The sequence below is a fragment of the Mya arenaria genome, chromosome 15 (genome assembly GCF_026914265.1).
Source record: "Mya arenaria isolate MELC-2E11 chromosome 15, ASM2691426v1".
Lineage (NCBI taxonomy): Eukaryota > Metazoa > Mollusca > Bivalvia > Myida > Myidae > Mya > Mya arenaria.
In genome coordinates this window covers 23,016,073-23,034,657 of record NC_069136.1, presented here as the reverse complement: position 1 = coordinate 23,034,657, position 18,585 = coordinate 23,016,073, and the positions used below count along the sequence as shown (strand labels likewise).

Below are 18,585 nucleotides of genomic sequence, written 5' to 3'. Positions count from 1 at the left end.
CAGTATTTGTAATTAGATGTCTTAAACCATAGACAATGCTTAAACATACTTCTTCTCCAAATCTTATCTTTGACTGTGAGTGACATGGTTGGATATATTTAGTCTTTAAAATTGAAGTGTGAGAGTCGATCAGCTGTGATGTTAGCATATAGTATTAAAGCTCTCCAAGAGCGTTGTGCTAGTGGTCTGGCGGAATTGGTTTGAACATGTCAACAAGTGCACATTTCATCCAAGGTGAAATTATATAGTAAAGACTAATTATGGTGCATAGAAACATAGAAAAATGCTGACATTTTTGTTGTGCCCATGAATGGCAGACAATTAAATGTAATCTTATAGTTGTTTTCGGAGGACGGGAATGGTATCAAAAGTCTTCGATCTCTGAATTCCTGGCTTGTTCTAATGAAAACTGGCAGAAGAGTATATGGTTGTGCTCTTTTCCAAATTCGGACACTGATTTAACAAACAGGTACTGGTTTTAGCCATGTGTATGCAATTATTTAACAAAGAATGACTTATATTAAATCGATATTGTAGTAGAAATTCAACATGATAACACTTATTTTTCATCAGTACTTAATTTTGGTCCAGGTGGAGGTGGTAGAATTATTGTTAAATAAATAAAAAAAACACGTCATTCTGAATGTTTAAAAAAAAACATTAAAGGGGTTAGACACGGGGTGGTCCAATATTGGTAAATACAATTTTTCCTAAAAAAACATTGTCATTGTCTCAGCTGAGTTTACCTGTTTAAAGTGTGTATATTTAGCATGTGAAAGTCATTTAATTAGTACAGATACATATACAGACGCTATTTTTAGATAAACTCATTTCAATTTGAAAGCTTACAGAAAATGCTTCAATATGGCACATCCTTGGATGTGCCATTTTGTTAATAGGGCTCTTTGGAATGTGAAACGATGAAAGTGGTCTTATGGATAAAGTTTCCGCCTCTAAGGATGTCGGTTCAATCCTCACCAGCGTACTCAAGGCCTCAGAACTATATATCAGTACTGGTTTCTATCCAGGAAACATACTTGAGAGTGAATCTAGAAGCGTTAAGATTGCCTCGCTTTATAGCTTAAATAGTTTGGCATTAATATAGCTAAAATGATAGCTGACTTGCAGTCCATTTTACCATTTTTATTGAGTTGTTTTGCTTTCAGTCAGAATGTTTATCAGAAGTGATGAGCATAGCTTTTTGCAACCAATTTTCATTTTCTTTATATTGTAACTACAATAAAAGCACGTAATATCAAAATTGAAACTGAATTGCATTATGAGATTGCATCAGTAAGTTTGTGTAAATATAAATGATTTTTTTATCAAATATAAAATAAACCACTAATTTAAATCAAGTGCAATTTAATATAACATAAGTACGATTCTTTTTCTTTCTGTTTTGGCAGTGTCGGCTTGTTCATAGCCTGCTATGGCATACGGAGCATTCAAACTTTTCTGATTATACGACATGTCTATGGCTTTCTACGATTGGTTTTGCCGCTGGGTACTTTTTATGTTGAGTCGTTTTGCATATAAAATGCAGACATGTTTTAGCCTCCATGGCCATATCTGTTGTTTTTGCCGTTTGGCCCAGATGTCCATAAAGTTTAATCTGTTATCAGTTAAAGAAAAAATGTCATTTTGTGAATTTAAGCAATAGTCTGTACCTTGAAAGTAAGAATAACTTCCGCTTTGTTACCGCGCTTAGAGTTTGTTTCGTGTGTTTTATTAAATATTAAATGTTTTAATTAAAGTCGGCCGGCAGCTTAGTGGAATTTTCGTATGTAAATAACATGCATTGTGTTATTCAAAGAGCCATGCCATTTACTGGCAAACCAAGATAAAACATCTCTTATTGAGAAATAGAGTTTTTGTGTTTACTTATTGGTATTCATAGACTGGGAGATGTCCTCATTGGTTTTCGATATTGCATTAGATTGCATACAGATGTCTCAGTTATTTCTTGTCTTTTATTTAAAACAAAATATAGGGACATGTTGATCTTAACACAACTGTAATTTACTGGAATTATACTTATTTGCATTTTATGAAGTCAGACAGAAAAAAGTTTTATTATGTGTGAAAAGTGATCAAAAAACTTGGAACAATAATGAATTATTATTCAAAATTATTTTCTTGTTCAGGATTATTAATAGAATATGACAAGGTCTGGAATACATTGCTAAAACGTTTTAGTAACCTGACTAAATATTTAATGTTTTAGGCTTTTATTTATTAACACATGTTCAACTGAGTATCTATCAGAAACTTTCCATGCATGGGTTTATCAAAAGCCTATATATGAGGAAATTAAGCTCTATGTGAAGCATGATCTGCAGTGATAAATTACTATTGGAAGGCAAGAAAAGTTTTGCAACTTAGCTAACTCGACTTTTTTTGTTTTTAATCCCACGCCCTTTGGTATGGTACTCAACTTATTTAACTAGCTAGCTAGCTAACGGGTTGCTAGTTCAAAGCTTCATCCCAACGACACAAGACTATGTACATCAAACATGTTCAGTGTGCAGCCCGAACTCTATTATACTGAAACAAAGGCATGTATGGCAATCAATTGATAAAGCTAACTGGGCGGCTAGCTTACACCCACCCCATCACCACAATGAACAAAGTACTGCACAATGCAAGCAATGCTTTTTACATATCAAAACACCATGATGTTTAAATGGCAGAAAAAGCTGAAAAAAATAAGCAAATAATGACTTTAAACATACATTTCGTAAGGTAATCCATGGACTCATTTCGATTACTATCATGTACATTTTCAGTGTACTCACGATTTTTCTAGTGTGCTTCAGGTATAGAACATCATCTTAACATTAAAATTCGAACACACTTTGATGTTATATTTAGTATCTTCTCTGAAAGAAATATATATAACGTCTCAACACAATTCATTTCCATGTTGTTTATAACAGGACAAAGGGCTTTCTTTAGCCGCGGATTGCAAATTGGTTTCATCGCCGACGTTCTCATCACACTTTTGTATATCCTACTATTTACGAGGGCTATTTCAAAGCATGCCGGAGATATGATTGCTCGGGTAGGTCTTAAAAAAAGTCGCTTGGAATTTTCAATATATTGAGTCGACTTCTTGCAGAAAATAAACGTTTGGACCAACAACTAACACCCGTGTGAAAAAACTGATCGTGAACTGATCAACACACTTGTTATTTGAAGTTTCATTAATTCTAAAATGAATGAAATTATAATAACGTGTGTGGTGAATGTCTTCATAAATATACCAGTAAATTTGTTGGATTAAAAATCAGTCTAAGAAAACGCAAAAAATAGAAAGAGTAATTGAATAAACCGGAAACAGTTCATTATATGACGCAATAATAACGCCGAAAAATGTAATCGCTTTTTGGTTGACAATTGTGATCTTGTTAACTCCTTGTTTAGTTGCAGACTATTTATAACTATTCCATATTCTCAGATTGTTCATATACGCATCAACCTCGAACATGTGGACCATATTAGCCTTTAAGGGTTTCGCCATTAACCTTTTTTATGTTTAGCAGTTTGGTTGCAGGCTATACTGTAAATGCTGAAAAAAATGCTGTACATACATGAAGAGGTGGCTGTCCTGAAACAGACAAAGAAACAGAAATAGAGTATGAATATTCAATTCAAGACTACCAATTTCTACTGGCTGCTATCTTTAGATGATAATGATAAAGAAAATGAATAGAAAGATAGACTACCCGCAACCGAAAACTGAGAATTAAACACTTACACTATCACCGGGTTCTGACATGTGTGCATTTCTGTTCAGAAAATAACAGACAGGCCTTATATATTCGCTTCTAGCGTACATCGAAACAGCGATGAAAAACAGTGCCATTTTCACCGACAAAGTCCAAGCTATAGGGCATCAAGTAAATATAATGGGTGCTGTTACTTTATAGTCAGTCACTATTACTAGTATTAAAACATAATACAAGACTCCAATGAAAGAGGGGTATTCGAATTCATTGAATTTTATCACAACCAAAATTGAAAGGGAGCAAACGATGGAAGCTATTTTATTATTAAAGTATTTACTCTATTACAAGCTTTCTCCCTCTGTTATGAATGAGCGGTCATATTATGCATACAGGAAGCAGTAAGGCATTCGGTTTTTCTTAAGTTGTTGATAAGTATATGAGCAATCAGAATGAAACCAGAGTTGGAAGGAAACTTGCACCTTCTGGAAGTGGAAACTTGAAAGGAAAAGTTGAGGCAGCCTCTCGTCCAAGACGACATGTATTAAAACACCACCAGGTATCGTTTTCTTGATCTGACTTGATCTGACTTTCAAAAAGGTCACACTGTCTGTTCCTACTCAGTGAAACAACTAGAAATGGATTCAAATAAATCATGTTTAAGGTCATTGGTCTTATGGACACTTTGTTCCACAGTTAACCTTGGACTATGTTACGCTTATGGTAGGTTTCGTTTGAGACAAGTACAAGAATCCTTTTATTATTTTCTTTTTATTATGATTTTTCAAGGGGAAGCTCTATTGTTCTTGCGCTATTGTTTTCGTAATCGTTATCGTATAGTCTTTAGAACATTGTGACCTAAATCCGTATATGTAGAACTCAATTGGTAAGTTGGACTTAACTGTAGATGGCCCATATTGTTTTAGATTTGGAATGTCGATGAATAGGTCATAGCAAACATTTTTATGAAAATTTTGTACCCGAATTTTAGTTGTTTTCTTCACAAGCAGAACGTGTTGCTGTCGCCGCAGACGCCAAGCGGCGGACTTCACCGATGTCAAAAATGGTACCAAAATGTGACCTTATGTGAAACGAACAATCCCTAATCTGAGAATAATACAATAATGAAAATTGATTAGAACATGAATTGTTTCTTTTATCATTATGGATATAAATTATACAGTTATGCATTTCACTCCTTAGCGAAGATGGTTTTTCTGTTGACCTTAGGCAATACTACCATTTTGATAAATGTTGAGACCAAGTGATTCAATGTTAGTTTGGTTTTCATTAAAAACGATTAAGTGAGCTGTTAAACAATGTGTCAATCCTATGAAAGAATTGACAATGTGTTACATAAGTGTACATGCTTTATTAAAAAATAAGTGACAAACAAAGAAAACGATTTGTTTAACATAGAAAATCTACAAAATCAACAGCAGGAACAAAAACGACATCTTCTCAATTAATATTATTAACGTTTTTTAGAAAATATCTTGGTAGTACAAGCTATTGTTTAAAACAACTCGATCAATTTATTATGAACGTTCACACATTATGACAATGTAACTCCAAACAACAGTTATAATTATTATCTTATAATAAGTCGCTTGATACATACTTTCTGCTGGTTATAACTATTGCCCAAAAATATCTTAAAACAAAACGTCCTTACTCATATATGTGTACGTCTAACGCTAAAGAATGTGTTTGCAACTTTAGTACATGTCATACGTAAAGAACACACCAAAGAAGTTCTCCGTGTCGTTGATTTGTAAATTCTGTGCGTGTGTCGTGTGAATGGATATGCGATCGTATTGGTGAAATCGAAAAACCGCTGATATGAAACTATCGTATTGATCATCACTTGCGTGGCACATTGTTCTGTTTCTCTGCATGGGCACAGTTGCCGATCCATACTTATGTGAGAATCGGTACAACACGTGGGAAAAGTTGTCTGTAAACGGTGCAGACGGACCTCGATGTATCCTTAGCTTTGACAGTACAACGTATGTACCGGACTGTCTGATGAATATCTCTCCTTCTTCTTCCAAGTGTGTTATATCCCCATATGTTGCTGAAGCACCGTTCTTCTTCCACCGAACTTTCCGGAGGTCTGTGGCAATAACAATTAAAATATTCACTTTAAACCTATCTATACAGTACATAAGTGTGCATCATATCTGTAGAGCAGTACTTGTACGTAATGCAGAAAATTAAAACATACACCTTTAAATTGAGAAAAAGTAATGCTACCCGCGTAATTTGACATCGCATTATATTATATGGTACCGGACTACCTTTGACTTACATGGAGGTGTTGCAAAGCTGAAACTCATCTGTTTGAAAAGTCATTTATGTTTGATAAGCAACAATTAATTAAAGCACTTGTGTTATTGTTCCCCTTTTCTCTGAAAGCCCAAGCAGACTGATATGCCAGTCGACTGTCTAATGTGAATTTTCCTTTCATAATACGTGGGTAAATTTGTATGACCCTCAAATTATACACACATATACGCATACCGTATACATATGCATATGCATTTCCAAACAAACTGTGTATATTGGTAAAGTTTTCGATTAAGATATAACACGGAATAGTCATACCAGTTTGAAATGAAGACCTGACGTGGTCAACAACGCCAACAACTTTTGCTCGCGGCACATTTTCGTCCAGATGAACTAAGTCACAGTTGTCTTTACCCAAGATATTCGTTATTGTTTCTGAAAAACAGAACCACTTTTAAGGCTAACGAGTGTGGAAACAAAACGCCTGGACAAAATAAGCTAGTACCAGAGAGTTCAGGTTTAAATGTGTCCATAAATTCATTCACAATACTGAAGGGATTGTTTAAATTTTCAATACCTGCAGCTAAACCAGAGTTGTATTCGTAAACCTGCTCATCCATCTTCTAGATGAACAAAAAAAACTTATTCAGTTAATTGCAGTTGTTTATGTAAAAATGGGTTTGAATAAGCAATTGCTACATGTTGGAGAGCATTTTTGTTGTGTTGTCTGTACATTAACTGCCATATCGGAACGATAACCTAGTAGGCGGAGCTTAACGGTTCAGTAAATAGCGTGTGGATAAATGACAAGGCCATTCAAATGACATGTCTTGACAACATGGTAAATTATAGCGACTTCACCCACTACCCTCATGATTGGAATTAAACTCGCGCTGAAGCAGGTTATTGGTGTATAACTTAGATATATCTTTATGTTATTGTTTCAGCATTTTTCAGCAGTCAGTCGAAATTATATATGAAACATGATAGTGCATCATTTACTGTACCCAATATTTATTATTTAATCAAGCATTAGTATCCGGTATTGGTTTATATTCACAGTTTATGATCAAGGCCTTGTGTTTTGTTGAGTTATGGGCTTATGATATGAGTATAAAAGTCAAGAATGATCCATTGCAAGGCTCTAGCCAACTTAAAAAGAGATGTCAACGAGTTCTTATTACTTTCGAATAGGTTATATGTACCTTCTGAATTTGAATCCTCAGAATTTCGTTAGTTAAAGAACAACATGAGGACATGTTATTCGCAGACCGTAATCTGTCGATGTCTTCAGATGCAACAGCGGGGAATCCAGGGAAACTTTGCAAATCATCACATGACACGCACATGTTAGTTGCATACCTAATTGCTCTCTGACTCACTTTATTTGCCAATGAGCTTATTATTGATACAAATGATACACACAGGATGCAAGTGATTAATATGCTAACAAATGCAAAAACCTTCATAATCGTTAACGATGCCATTATGTTTTAAAAGATAAAAATATATCAAAGAAAAACTTAAGCACACCCACAATAGAAAATACTCCGAAATAAGTTTCCCCAAGGTACGACAGTGTATAATTTCATCAAACCAACCGGCCTCTTACCCAAGAAGCTGTGGGTTTAATTCCCACCATGGATACTTTCTCATTGCCTTTCAAAATGGACGCCAGTACTAGTTTCTGCTAAAGGAACGGACACGGGAGTGACCATAAAAGCTGTCGGGTATCGTTCCAATCGAGCTTAAAGGCCTAGTTTAAAGAATGTTTAGCATGATACTCCCCTGCTGAGCATATCCTGCTAATTGCACTAGTGTCACAGTAGAGACCGATTTCCTGTGTATTTGTTAATTGGCTCAGGACCATTAAGAGTCCAATTCTATAATAAACCTCTAAAACTGCACAGCAGGATACTCAGAACAGACATCTGACAAGACAGCACAAGGCAATTAGATAAAGATCAATAAACAGAGGTTGTGTACTGTGTACTATACACCGATTTGATGGGGGGGGGGGGGGGGTCACTTATAGAAGGCTTAAACTAGGCCTTTAAGGGAAGCATTGTAAACAAAACCAACCCGAAGAATATAGCGATGTTACATTGAAACAAAAATTACTTTCTATCTAATTTAATGTATGTTGGCATTATCCTACTGCAAAATGATAAATGCTTATAAATTTCAATCGCCATCTAAAATTTAAATCAAACTTAAATATGCAACGATTCATTGTAGAGGTATAATTTGATGCAATCAACATTGTAGAGCCGTGGGGAAACATGTTTTTGTTTACTTCATAATGAAGGTCATGTCGTTTGCTACCATGAAAAATAATTCTACAGCATAAATGAATAAGAATAAGACAAAAGGTGAAATCTAATAAAGTTTCTTGCAGGTGATTCTCGAACCTGAAAAAACCAAATAATCAAATTGTAATAATTATTCATTGTTGTCAGTTAAATTAAAAGACGCGTGAACCAACGCGCATGAATAAATGACAACACATATTCATATGTATGTGATTGCACGTGAACATCTTACTTGTGGTAACAGATAATCTATTTGATTTGTCAAACAACGTTTCCGTCCACTTCAACGATGTATTTCACCTGTAAGTAAAAATGTAAGATTTAAATAATTGTGTGCAGTGATTTCATAACGATCGTATTTTTTTTATAACATGTTTCTTATCAAAATAAGAGGGCCAAGATTGCCCTATATCGCTCACCTGAGTAAAACTTTGTGCTATTGACTTGTTGATAATTAAAGGTCAATAACAGGGATTTGCCTTCTCTGATGTATAATGCCCATTCACATTCTCACCAAAATTTGTGATGATTGGACAAATGCTTAGAAAGTTATTCATAGGAAAAGAGCAATTTAAGGTTATTTCTCTAATTAAAGCGCAATAACTCTCGGGAAACTACAACAATTTTACTAATTTTCAAACAAGTTCATATACATTCTGACCAAATTTGGTCATGATTGGACAAAGAGTTCAAAAGTAATTGATCGGTCTACATACTTGATGGTGCCTGTCTGCCCTTCCATACACCATAGGTGGAACTATTCTATGTCCAGTCTTTTTAAACAGGCGTGTAAAAACATGACACATATGTATTTTTTAAAGATACAAAGCGCAATCACTCTTACTATATTTAGGTTGGATTTATATAACTCGTCACAAAAAAAATCACAATTTACTGTAAATAAGTTCATGAAGTCTGAAGTTGGTACCTTCAATGGTTTGAATGTTACCACTAGAGTGTTAACAAGATTTTTCTATATTGGGGCTCTGTGACCTAGTTTTTGACCCAAGATAACTCATATTCTTACTTGAGCTAGAAATCAACAAAACAACATTTCTGACAAATTTCCACGATATTTGAGCTGAAAATGATACCTCTAGAGTGTTGACAAGGTTTTACCATATTTGGGCTCTGTGACCTAGTTTTTGACCCCAGATGACCCATATTCGAAATTGAGCTAGAAATCATCAAAACAACCTTTCTGACAAATTTCCAGGATGTTTGGGCTGATAATGTTACATCAAGAGTGTTCAGAAAGTTTTTCCATATTTGGGCTCTGTGACCTAGTTTTTGACCCCAGATGACGCATATTCGAACTTGACCTAGAAATCATCGAAACAACCTTTCTGACAAATTTCCAGGATATTTGGACTGAAAAAGTAGCCTCTAGAGTGTTAACAAGATTTTTAAACATTCGGGCTCAGTGCCCTAGTTTTTGACCCCATATTCGAAATTGAGGTAGAAATCAACGAAACAACCTTTCTGACAAATTTCCAGTATATTTAGGCTTAAAATGATACCTCTAGAGTGTTAACAAGGTTTTTCCATAATTGAGCACTGTGATCAAGTTTTTGACCGAAGATGACCATTGTTCGAACTTGAGCTAGAAATCATCGAAACAACCTCTCTAACAAACTTCCAGGATATTTGGGCTTCAAATGTTACCTCTAGATGGTTAACAAGGTTTTTTTCATTTTTGGGCTCTGTGACCTAGTTTTTGACCCCAGATGACCCATATTCGAACTTCAACTAGAAATCATCGAAACAACCTTTCTGACAGATTTCCAAGATATTGAGCTGAAAGATTTTCCCATATTTGGGCTCTGTGACCTAGTTTTTTACCCCAGATGACCCATATTCGAACTTGAGCTATAAATAATCGAATTAACCTTTCTGACAGATTTCCCTGATATTGAGCTTAAAATATTACCTCTAGAGTGTTAACAAGGTTTTTCAATATTTGGGCACTGTTACCTAGTGATTTACCCTAGATGACCTATGTTCGAACTTGAGCTAGAAATCATCGAAACAACCTTTCTGACAAATTTCCAGGATATTTGGACTGAAAAAGTAGCCTCTAGAGTGTTAACAAGATTTTTAAATATTTGGACTCAGTGACCTAATTTTTGACCCTATATTCGAAATTGAGCTAGAAATCAACGAAACCACCATTCTGACAAATTTCCAGGATATTTGGGCTTAAAATGTCACCTCTAGAGTGTTAACAAGGTTTTCCATATTTGGGCTCTGTGACCTAGTTTTTGACCGCCGATGACCATTATTCGAATTTGAGCTAGAAATCATCGAAACAACCTTTCTGACAAATTTCCAGGATATTTGGACTGAAAAAGTAGCCTCTGGAGTGTTAACAAGGTTTTTCCATATTTGGGGTCTGTGACCTAGTTTTTGACCCCAGATGACCATTATTCGAACTTGAGCTAGAAATCATCGAAACAACCTTTCTTACAAATTTCCAGGATATTTGGACTGAAAAGGTAGCCTCTAGAGTGTTAACAAGATTTTTAAATATTTGGGCTCAGTGACCTTGTTTTTGATTCCATATTCGAAATCGAGCTAGAAATCAACGAAACAACCCTTCTCACAAATTTCCAGTACATTTGGGGCTAAAATTTTCCTGTAGGATGTTAACAATGTTTTTCTACAGTTGGGCTTTGTGACCTAGTTTTTGACCCAAAATGACCCATATCCAGACTTGAGCTAGAAATCATAGAAACAGCCTTTCTGACAAATTTCCAGGATATTTGGGCTGAAAATGTAACCTCTAGAGTGTTAACAAGGTTTTTCAATATTTGGGCACTGGTACCTAGTGATTTACCCTAGTTGACCTATGTTCAAACTTGAGCTAGAAATCATCGAAACCACCTTTCTGACAAATTTCCAGGATATTTGGACTGAAAAAGTAGCCTCTAGAGTGTTAACAAGATTTTTAAATATTTGGACTCAGTGACCTAATTTTAGACCCTATATTCGAAATTGAGCTAGAAATCAACGAAACCACCATTTTGATAAATTTCCAGGATATTTGGGCTTAAAATGTCACCTCTAGAGTGTTAACAAGGTTTTTCCATATTTGGGCTCTGTGACCTAGTTTTTGACCGCCGATGACCATTATTCGATCTTGAGCTAGAAATCATCGAAACCACCTTTCTGACAAATTTCCAGGATATTTGGACTGAAAAAGTAGCCTCTGGAGTGTTAACAATGTTTTTCCATATTTGGGCTCTGTGAACTAGTTTTTGACCCCAGATGACCATTATTCGAACTTGAGTTAGAAATCATCGAAACAACCTTTCTGACAAATTTCCACGATATTTGGACTTAAAAAGTAGCCTCTAGAGTGTTAACAAGATTGTACCATATTTGGGCTCTGTGACCTAGTTTTTGACCCCAGATGACCCATATTCGAAATTGAGCTAGAAATCATCAAAACAACCTTTCTGACAAATTTCCAGGATGTTTGGGCTGATAATGTTACATCAAGAGTGTTCAGAAGGTTTTTCCATATTTGGGCTCTGTGACCTAGTTTTTGACCCCAGATGACGCATATTCGAACTTGAGCTAGAAATCATCGAAACAACCTTTCTGACAAATTTCCAGGATATTTGGACTGAAAAAGTAGCCTCTAGAGTGTTAACAAGAATTTTAAACATTCGGGCTCAGTGACCTAGTTTTTGACCCCATATTCGAAATTGAGGTAGAAATCAACGAAACAACCTTTCTGACAAATTTCCAGTATATTTAGGCTTAAAATGATACCTCTAGAGTGTTAACAAGGTTTTTCCATATTTGGGCTCTGTGACCTAGATTTTGACCGCCGATGACCATTATTCGAACTTGAGCTAGAAATCATCGAAACAACCTTTCTGACAAATTTCCAGGAAATTTGGACTGAAAAGGTAGCCTCTGGAGTGTTAACAAGGTTTTTCCATATTAAGGCTCTGTGACCTAGTTTTTGACCCCAGATGACCATTATTCGAACTTGAGCTAGAAATCATCGAAACAACCTTTCTGACAAATTTCCAGGATGTTTGGACTGAAAATGTAGCCTCTAGAGTGTTAACAATGTTTTTCCATATTTGGGCTCTGTGAACTAGTTTTTGACCCCAGATGACCATTATTCGAACTTGAGTTAGAAATCATCGAAACAACCTTTCTGACAAATTTCCAGGAAATTTGGACTGAAAAGGTAGCCTCTGGAGTGTTAACAAGGTTTTTCCATATTAAGGCTCTGTGACCTTGTTTTTGACCCCAGATGACCATTATTCGAACTTGAGCTAGAAATCATCGAAACAACCTTTCTGACAAATTTCCAGGATGTTTGGACTGAAAATGTAGCCTCTAGAGTGTTAACAAGATTTTTCAATATTTGGACTCATTGACCTCATTTTTGACCCTATCTTCAAAATTGAGCTTGAAATCAACGAAACCACCATTCTGACAAATTTCCAGGATATTTGGGCTTAAAATGTTACCTTTAGAGTGTTAACAAGGTTTTTCCATATTTGGGCTCTGTGACCTAGTTTTTGACCCCAGATGACCATTATTCGAACTTGAGCTAGAAATCATCGAAACAACCTTTCTGACAAATTTCCAGGATGTTTGAACTTAAAATGTTACCTCTAGAGTGTTAACGAGGTTTTTCCATATTTGGGCTCTGTGTCCTAGTTTTTGACCCCAGATGACCCATATTCGAACTTGAGTAGCCTCTAGAGTGTTATCAAGATTTTTTTTATTTTGGGGTCATGTGACCAAGTTTTTCATCCCTGATAACTTATATTAAAACTTGTCCGAGTAATTACTGGGACAAACATCTTGACTAAGTTCCGTGACAATTGAGGCAAACATGTGACCACTAGAATGTTAACAAACTAAGTGTGGACGGACGACGGACGAAAGACGACGGACGACGGACATTCATCGATCCGATTAGCTCCCCCGGCCAACGGTTAAGGTGAGCTAACAAAGAAAAAACTATCGTTTATTAATATACAATGTATATATTAAAGTGACACTCTTATTCAAAACCAATACATATAAATAAATGTATAACAAACATCAATTTTGACTGATACACCTTTAACTACTTACTAAATAATGCATTTATAGAAAATATTAATTACTTATAACAAGATTGTAACCGTGTATTTAATAGCAGAAAGCGCATAAACTATTAAATGATTGGTGAATGCTAAAAGATTTATTGTGGTTTACTATAGTCTCATCAGGTAGAAATACCGTGTTGAATGCCTATTTCTTTCAAATTAAACTCGGTATCCTTCAAAAGAACAATTGTTTTCGACATTTCTTCATCCTTTTTGGAATATTAAAATAATATTATTAATTGTGGTAAATCGTATTTGGGAGCAAGAGTGCATCTTTAAGTATAAATATATAGCACAATCAGTCACTCGCATTAACCTGTTAACATGACAAGCTTCATCAACACAAACTGCTGGTAAAATCCCCGCCAAATGCATCCAGCACCCCGGGATACCTAGGTAAGGTCCATTCCCCGCTATTTTCGGAGCGAAAACAAGACCACCGCATTTACTCGGCATTGCGAGGCCACCTGGAGGGTAAAAACACGGCCAATTTCCCCCACGCTATCCCCGGTTTACTCCCGGTTTATGAATTTGTTTATTAAAATCCAACGAATACTGGTTGAGAAGCAGTTTACGACAGTTTTATACAAGTGTTTATTGAATAATTCATACGTGTTTAAATCCCTACTAAAATTGCTTACATTTTAGATAACTGCAGCTCAAGCTACTCTTGTCGATATATTTTACACATGTTTAACGTCACATACAGTATATTTAATAGGGTCGCCAAGAGGGTACTTACACTGTTCTGATTAGCTGGTGATGAGAAGCAGTTTCCGACAAATCGAAAATGCGGCGGATTTAAGGTGCTTATTGTGTGTACTATTATCCTTTTATTACATATACTAAATATAAGACTATATTACGAGAAATATTATTCAATTTGTTCAGTTTTTATTATAAATTTAAACCCTTAACTTTACGACAGTCAATTCATTCTCAAAATCAGACAAACTCTGAATAACAATGGTATTTTGATTCAATTCTGATAGGAACTTGTGTTTGTATACATTTAAATGAATGTGAGTGTGAAACTGGCACGACAACAGTGTTCACAAATATGTACACAATGATAATCGTTCTTATAAGTCCATCTAGAAAAACCTTGAAGCTATTCATAGATATATGCAAATTAGGTTCACACGCATGAACGATTCGCTGCGCGTGACGATTCCCCACGTGCAAGTTTGTGTACAAAATGAAAAATAAACATTAAACCTTAAATAATAATAAAAGTTACTTACGTGTCTCGGTAAGAACTTCAACGTTTGATTGCTTAGTAACCATTTATTTGCATTTCAGTACCTTCTTTATGAAGATCATAATAAAGTACGCGAAAAAGCGATTTGTCGGAAACTGCTTTCCGTCGGAAACTGCTTTTCAACCAGTACATTTAAGTTAGATGAATATGCTGCTTTCGCGTGATACTTCTTACTTGCTTTGTTCTTTACATGCACTTAACTGTTTGTATTCCAAAGCTTTCACATTTTTTTTATTTCAATTACTTCAAAGCTCTAGCTAAAATGCCTTTAAAAGGAATCGCAATTAATAATTGATTTTATTTTCCTTCTTGAATACGAACATATATTTTAAGCGATTATCAAAGAACTCATTGTATCAATTGTAATGCGATCCTTCCACGAGATCCTCTCTAAGCATGTACCAAAAAATGTCCTATGCCGTATTATCCTTCTACACGCGGTATTTAAAAGTAAAACAATTTTCAAAGGGGAGCTTTTCTCCGTATAACCCCTGAACAAGATACAAACATACAGATGCATGGTAAATAACTACCTTGAGTGTAGAGCTTATCTTTAAATTGCTCCATTATTTCTTCTTACAAATTTATAAACGCTAAGCCAAATGCGCAGACAGTTCTTTTTCCAGGGTCTTTATATACCACCTTTTCATGGCCATGACTGATTTATTGGGTTCAGTTTACATAACGTTTTCTGCAAAGGTTTGTGGATATAATGTAACACAGACCAATCTATAATCTATATTTACACTGATACGTAGTAAAATAACAAGTTTACCACGCCTACCCAGATTGATAAACAGTACTAGTCTGTCGCAATCATTTGTTAACACCGTGGCTTTAAAGGTGTCATCTGCCTACACGTTAAAGGCCTAGTTTAATCCTTTTATAAGTGACACCCCCCCCCCCCAAAAAAAAAAAAAAAAAAAAAAAAAAAAAAAAACAACAAAAAACGTGTACTGTACACAACCTCTGTATATTGATTAAGGGCCTTGTTAAGGAATGTGTGTCATTATAATCTCCCGCTGTGCATCTCCTGCTAATTGCACTGATGTCACAGTTGGGGCCAATTTTCTGTGTAATTGTTTATTGACCTAGGGCCCTTTAGGGTCCATTTCAGATACAGCAGGATACTCAGGATACTAATCTGGGATCTGATAAGAGGGCACAAAGCATTAATAAGATTAAGATGAATACACAGAGGCTGTGTACTGTACACAGATTTGAAGGGGGTCACTTATAGACGGCTTAAACAAGGCCGTTATGGTCAAGGCTTACTGCTATTACATACAGTATATCGATTGCGAATGCATGGATATAATTACCTTTCATTTTACTAATAAAGAAATGCAGCAAAATTGCGAATAAAAGCAGATTTAAAATAGTCCTCAGACTAAACGAAAATGTCATATTTCAATGAAAAGTAAATTCTTACTTTATTTTATTTTCAATGAATAATAACTTTACACAAAAATGAAAATCAGGAACTTTTATTCGATGTACAGTTTTGATAACTGAAAACAAACATTAAACATGATATGTTAATTAAATTATAACAATGCATCTTTCATTACAATACTGATGAAACTGTATCTTTTGCATAAATTTTCCCTCTCCACGAAGTCCATCATACCCTTGGCTAGTCAGCTAATCAGTGGGGATGCAGCAATTCTAAATATTGTACACAACGTTCAAATTGTAAAACAACGATGAAGAAACCCGAGTAGAAAATCTAATAGTTTTATCTTATATCACTGTTTTCCAGATATTTACGCAAAAAATGCCTCATTCCTAGACAATTTCTTTTTTTAAAAATTGGCAAATCGGTCAATCTGTGAGAGAGTATTTAAACAGAGACTATATGATATATTATGTCTCAGAATCAATGTTTTTGATTTATTATATAATAAATTTTCCATTTACTTGATATTTAAACCTGTTTTACCTTCGATGGATTTAAAAACAAAACTAACTTGAAAGATGATTTTGATAGAGAATAATGTACTCTGGAGCCCAACAAAACACTTTGTTTTGGAAATAACACTTTCCTTAAATTTAAGCAATTACAATCACAGAAACGTGACGTATGCCCACATTTTGGCATATGCTGATGGATAATAAGATACATGTTGCATAAAATGTTTTATAATATTATTGATATAAAAAAGTATTGATCTTATATAAACAGTTTAACGTTGTGTCAAACTTCATATCGTTTTAATGACATTAAAAAAACATGGCTTAACAATTAATTATCAAAGTAAAGAGTTTTTTTGAGAAATGGTCTGGATATGACCTAAATCATTCAGTAAACTAGATCTAGAGATTTAATAAACAATTCACGGGATCGAAACAATGATCTATTGCATCTAAACCAATCCGCTATGGCGAGGTACGTAATTTAGAGTCAATGTGGTAGAGTGAATAAACAATTCATAAAAACACTCTTAGTACTGTGGTTTATTCTTCATGATACACAAATGTCAGTGTTAATGTTATAAAACAACATATACTAATGGCCAAACGTCGTGTCTGGTATGGGTATCATTTGTGCCTTGCAAATCCTCAATGCCAATTTTCAACACATTACTGTATCGGCAGAACTGGCTCAATTCCAATATATTGAATGCATATTAATGTCCTCTTTCCATCAATACCGAATGTTTGAGTGTGCGATATAAAACAAAACAGATATTGTAGTTTTTGTAGACCGGACAAGACTTTGGAAATTTTAGTTTTTGTAGACCGGACAAAACTTTTGACCATTAGTATTATCATAAAACCTTATATTATTACCACAAATTTATCTTGTCAAATAAAAATCGACCTTCCATTTCTTTTGCGGGTTCATGTTTCATGTTTTCATCTTGGCATTGAGCACTTTGTAGTCAATTTACATCTCAACATGGTATGCTTTTCTTGACAAATAATGAAATAAAATATTAAAATTTATGCTGTCTAAAGATGCCCTTGGGCTAAATTTGCTTACATGTGAGGTTTGGAGCTCAATTGATCGATGAAAGATTACTTATCTTCGATTACCTTATAGGATAGATTCATCCCAACCCGAGCGTAGGACGAAGGCTTACCGAGCGAATATTGTAGATGCTTTTCTCCCACCCGAGTTAAACAAAACAAAGGTAAAAATGTACTTTTCGCTGGAAGTCTTTTGTGCGTAGCGCAAATAATTCGCGTATAGATATGTGATAATTTGTGGTTGTCATAGTTGTGCCCGTAACGTTACAAAATGTAAATTGTCAAACCGTTCTTTAGATGATTCTCAGGAGGGCGCAGAATTATTTTCTTTAACACAGCGTGAAAACATGTTATCGTGTCAATAGAAGCGAGAAATGATTCATTTGGATTTTAAATATTGCCACAAAACAAGATTTTAATGGTGCTACAGACGACGGTCTTCAACAAGGGAGGTAATTCCGTGATGACAACAAAGAGTCCATAACGTAGTTTTTATCTTTGCTTGTGGGCAATATAAGAATATCTAGCATGGTTAAATATTTGGATCTTCTTATCTGAGGTGGGAGAAAAACTTGTCTCCTACGCCGGACTGGATTTCTGTGTATTTAACCAATGAAAGAAACATCTCTCAACTTTCCAGACATGTAATTGCTGTAAATTGACCCACTAGTAAAAAACATCTGTCTCCCTTCCCGGACCTGGATTTTCGTGCATTTTTTACCAATGGAAGGTATCTTCCATGGCCGAGGGTGTAAGATGGGATGTTTTGCGTAAAACACACTGCGCGAGGGTTACGATGAACCTATCTTACACGTGCGTCTATGGTAGATGCTTTTTCTCCCTCCTAAAATAAACTAAATTATGTATTTTTTGCTCGAACTCTTATGAGCGTAGTGAAA

The 18,585-nt window shown here is 35.1% G+C and overlaps 2 protein-coding genes across 5 annotated transcripts in view; both read right to left on the bottom strand.

The window, feature by feature from the left end:
- The window catches only part of LOC128219854 (uncharacterized), a 68,147-nt gene that overhangs the window by 10,018 nt on the left and 39,544 nt on the right, over window positions 1-18,585 (bottom strand). The gene's annotated exons all lie outside the window — the stretch shown is intronic.
- On the bottom strand, window positions 5,086-15,335 carry LOC128219855 (uncharacterized). Of its 4 annotated transcripts, none has more exons than XM_052927980.1 (6): window positions 15,247-15,335; window positions 8,562-8,629; window positions 7,223-8,428; window positions 6,595-6,640; window positions 6,336-6,452; window positions 5,086-5,844 (listed from the first exon to the last, which is right to left on the bottom strand). In XM_052927980.1, exons 3-6 carry the CDS (start codon window positions 7,502-7,504, stop codon window positions 5,447-5,449), a joined length of 843 nt encoding a protein of 280 aa, XP_052783940.1. In that variant the 5' UTR covers window positions 7,505-8,428; window positions 8,562-8,629; window positions 15,247-15,335; the 3' UTR covers window positions 5,086-5,446. The 4 variants fall into 4 exon arrangements, with proteins under 4 accessions (XP_052783940.1, XP_052783941.1, XP_052783942.1 ...); XM_052927981.1 differs by lacking the exon at window positions 15,247-15,335 and adding an exon at window positions 13,769-13,845; XM_052927982.1 differs by lacking the exon at window positions 15,247-15,335 and adding an exon at window positions 9,046-9,064.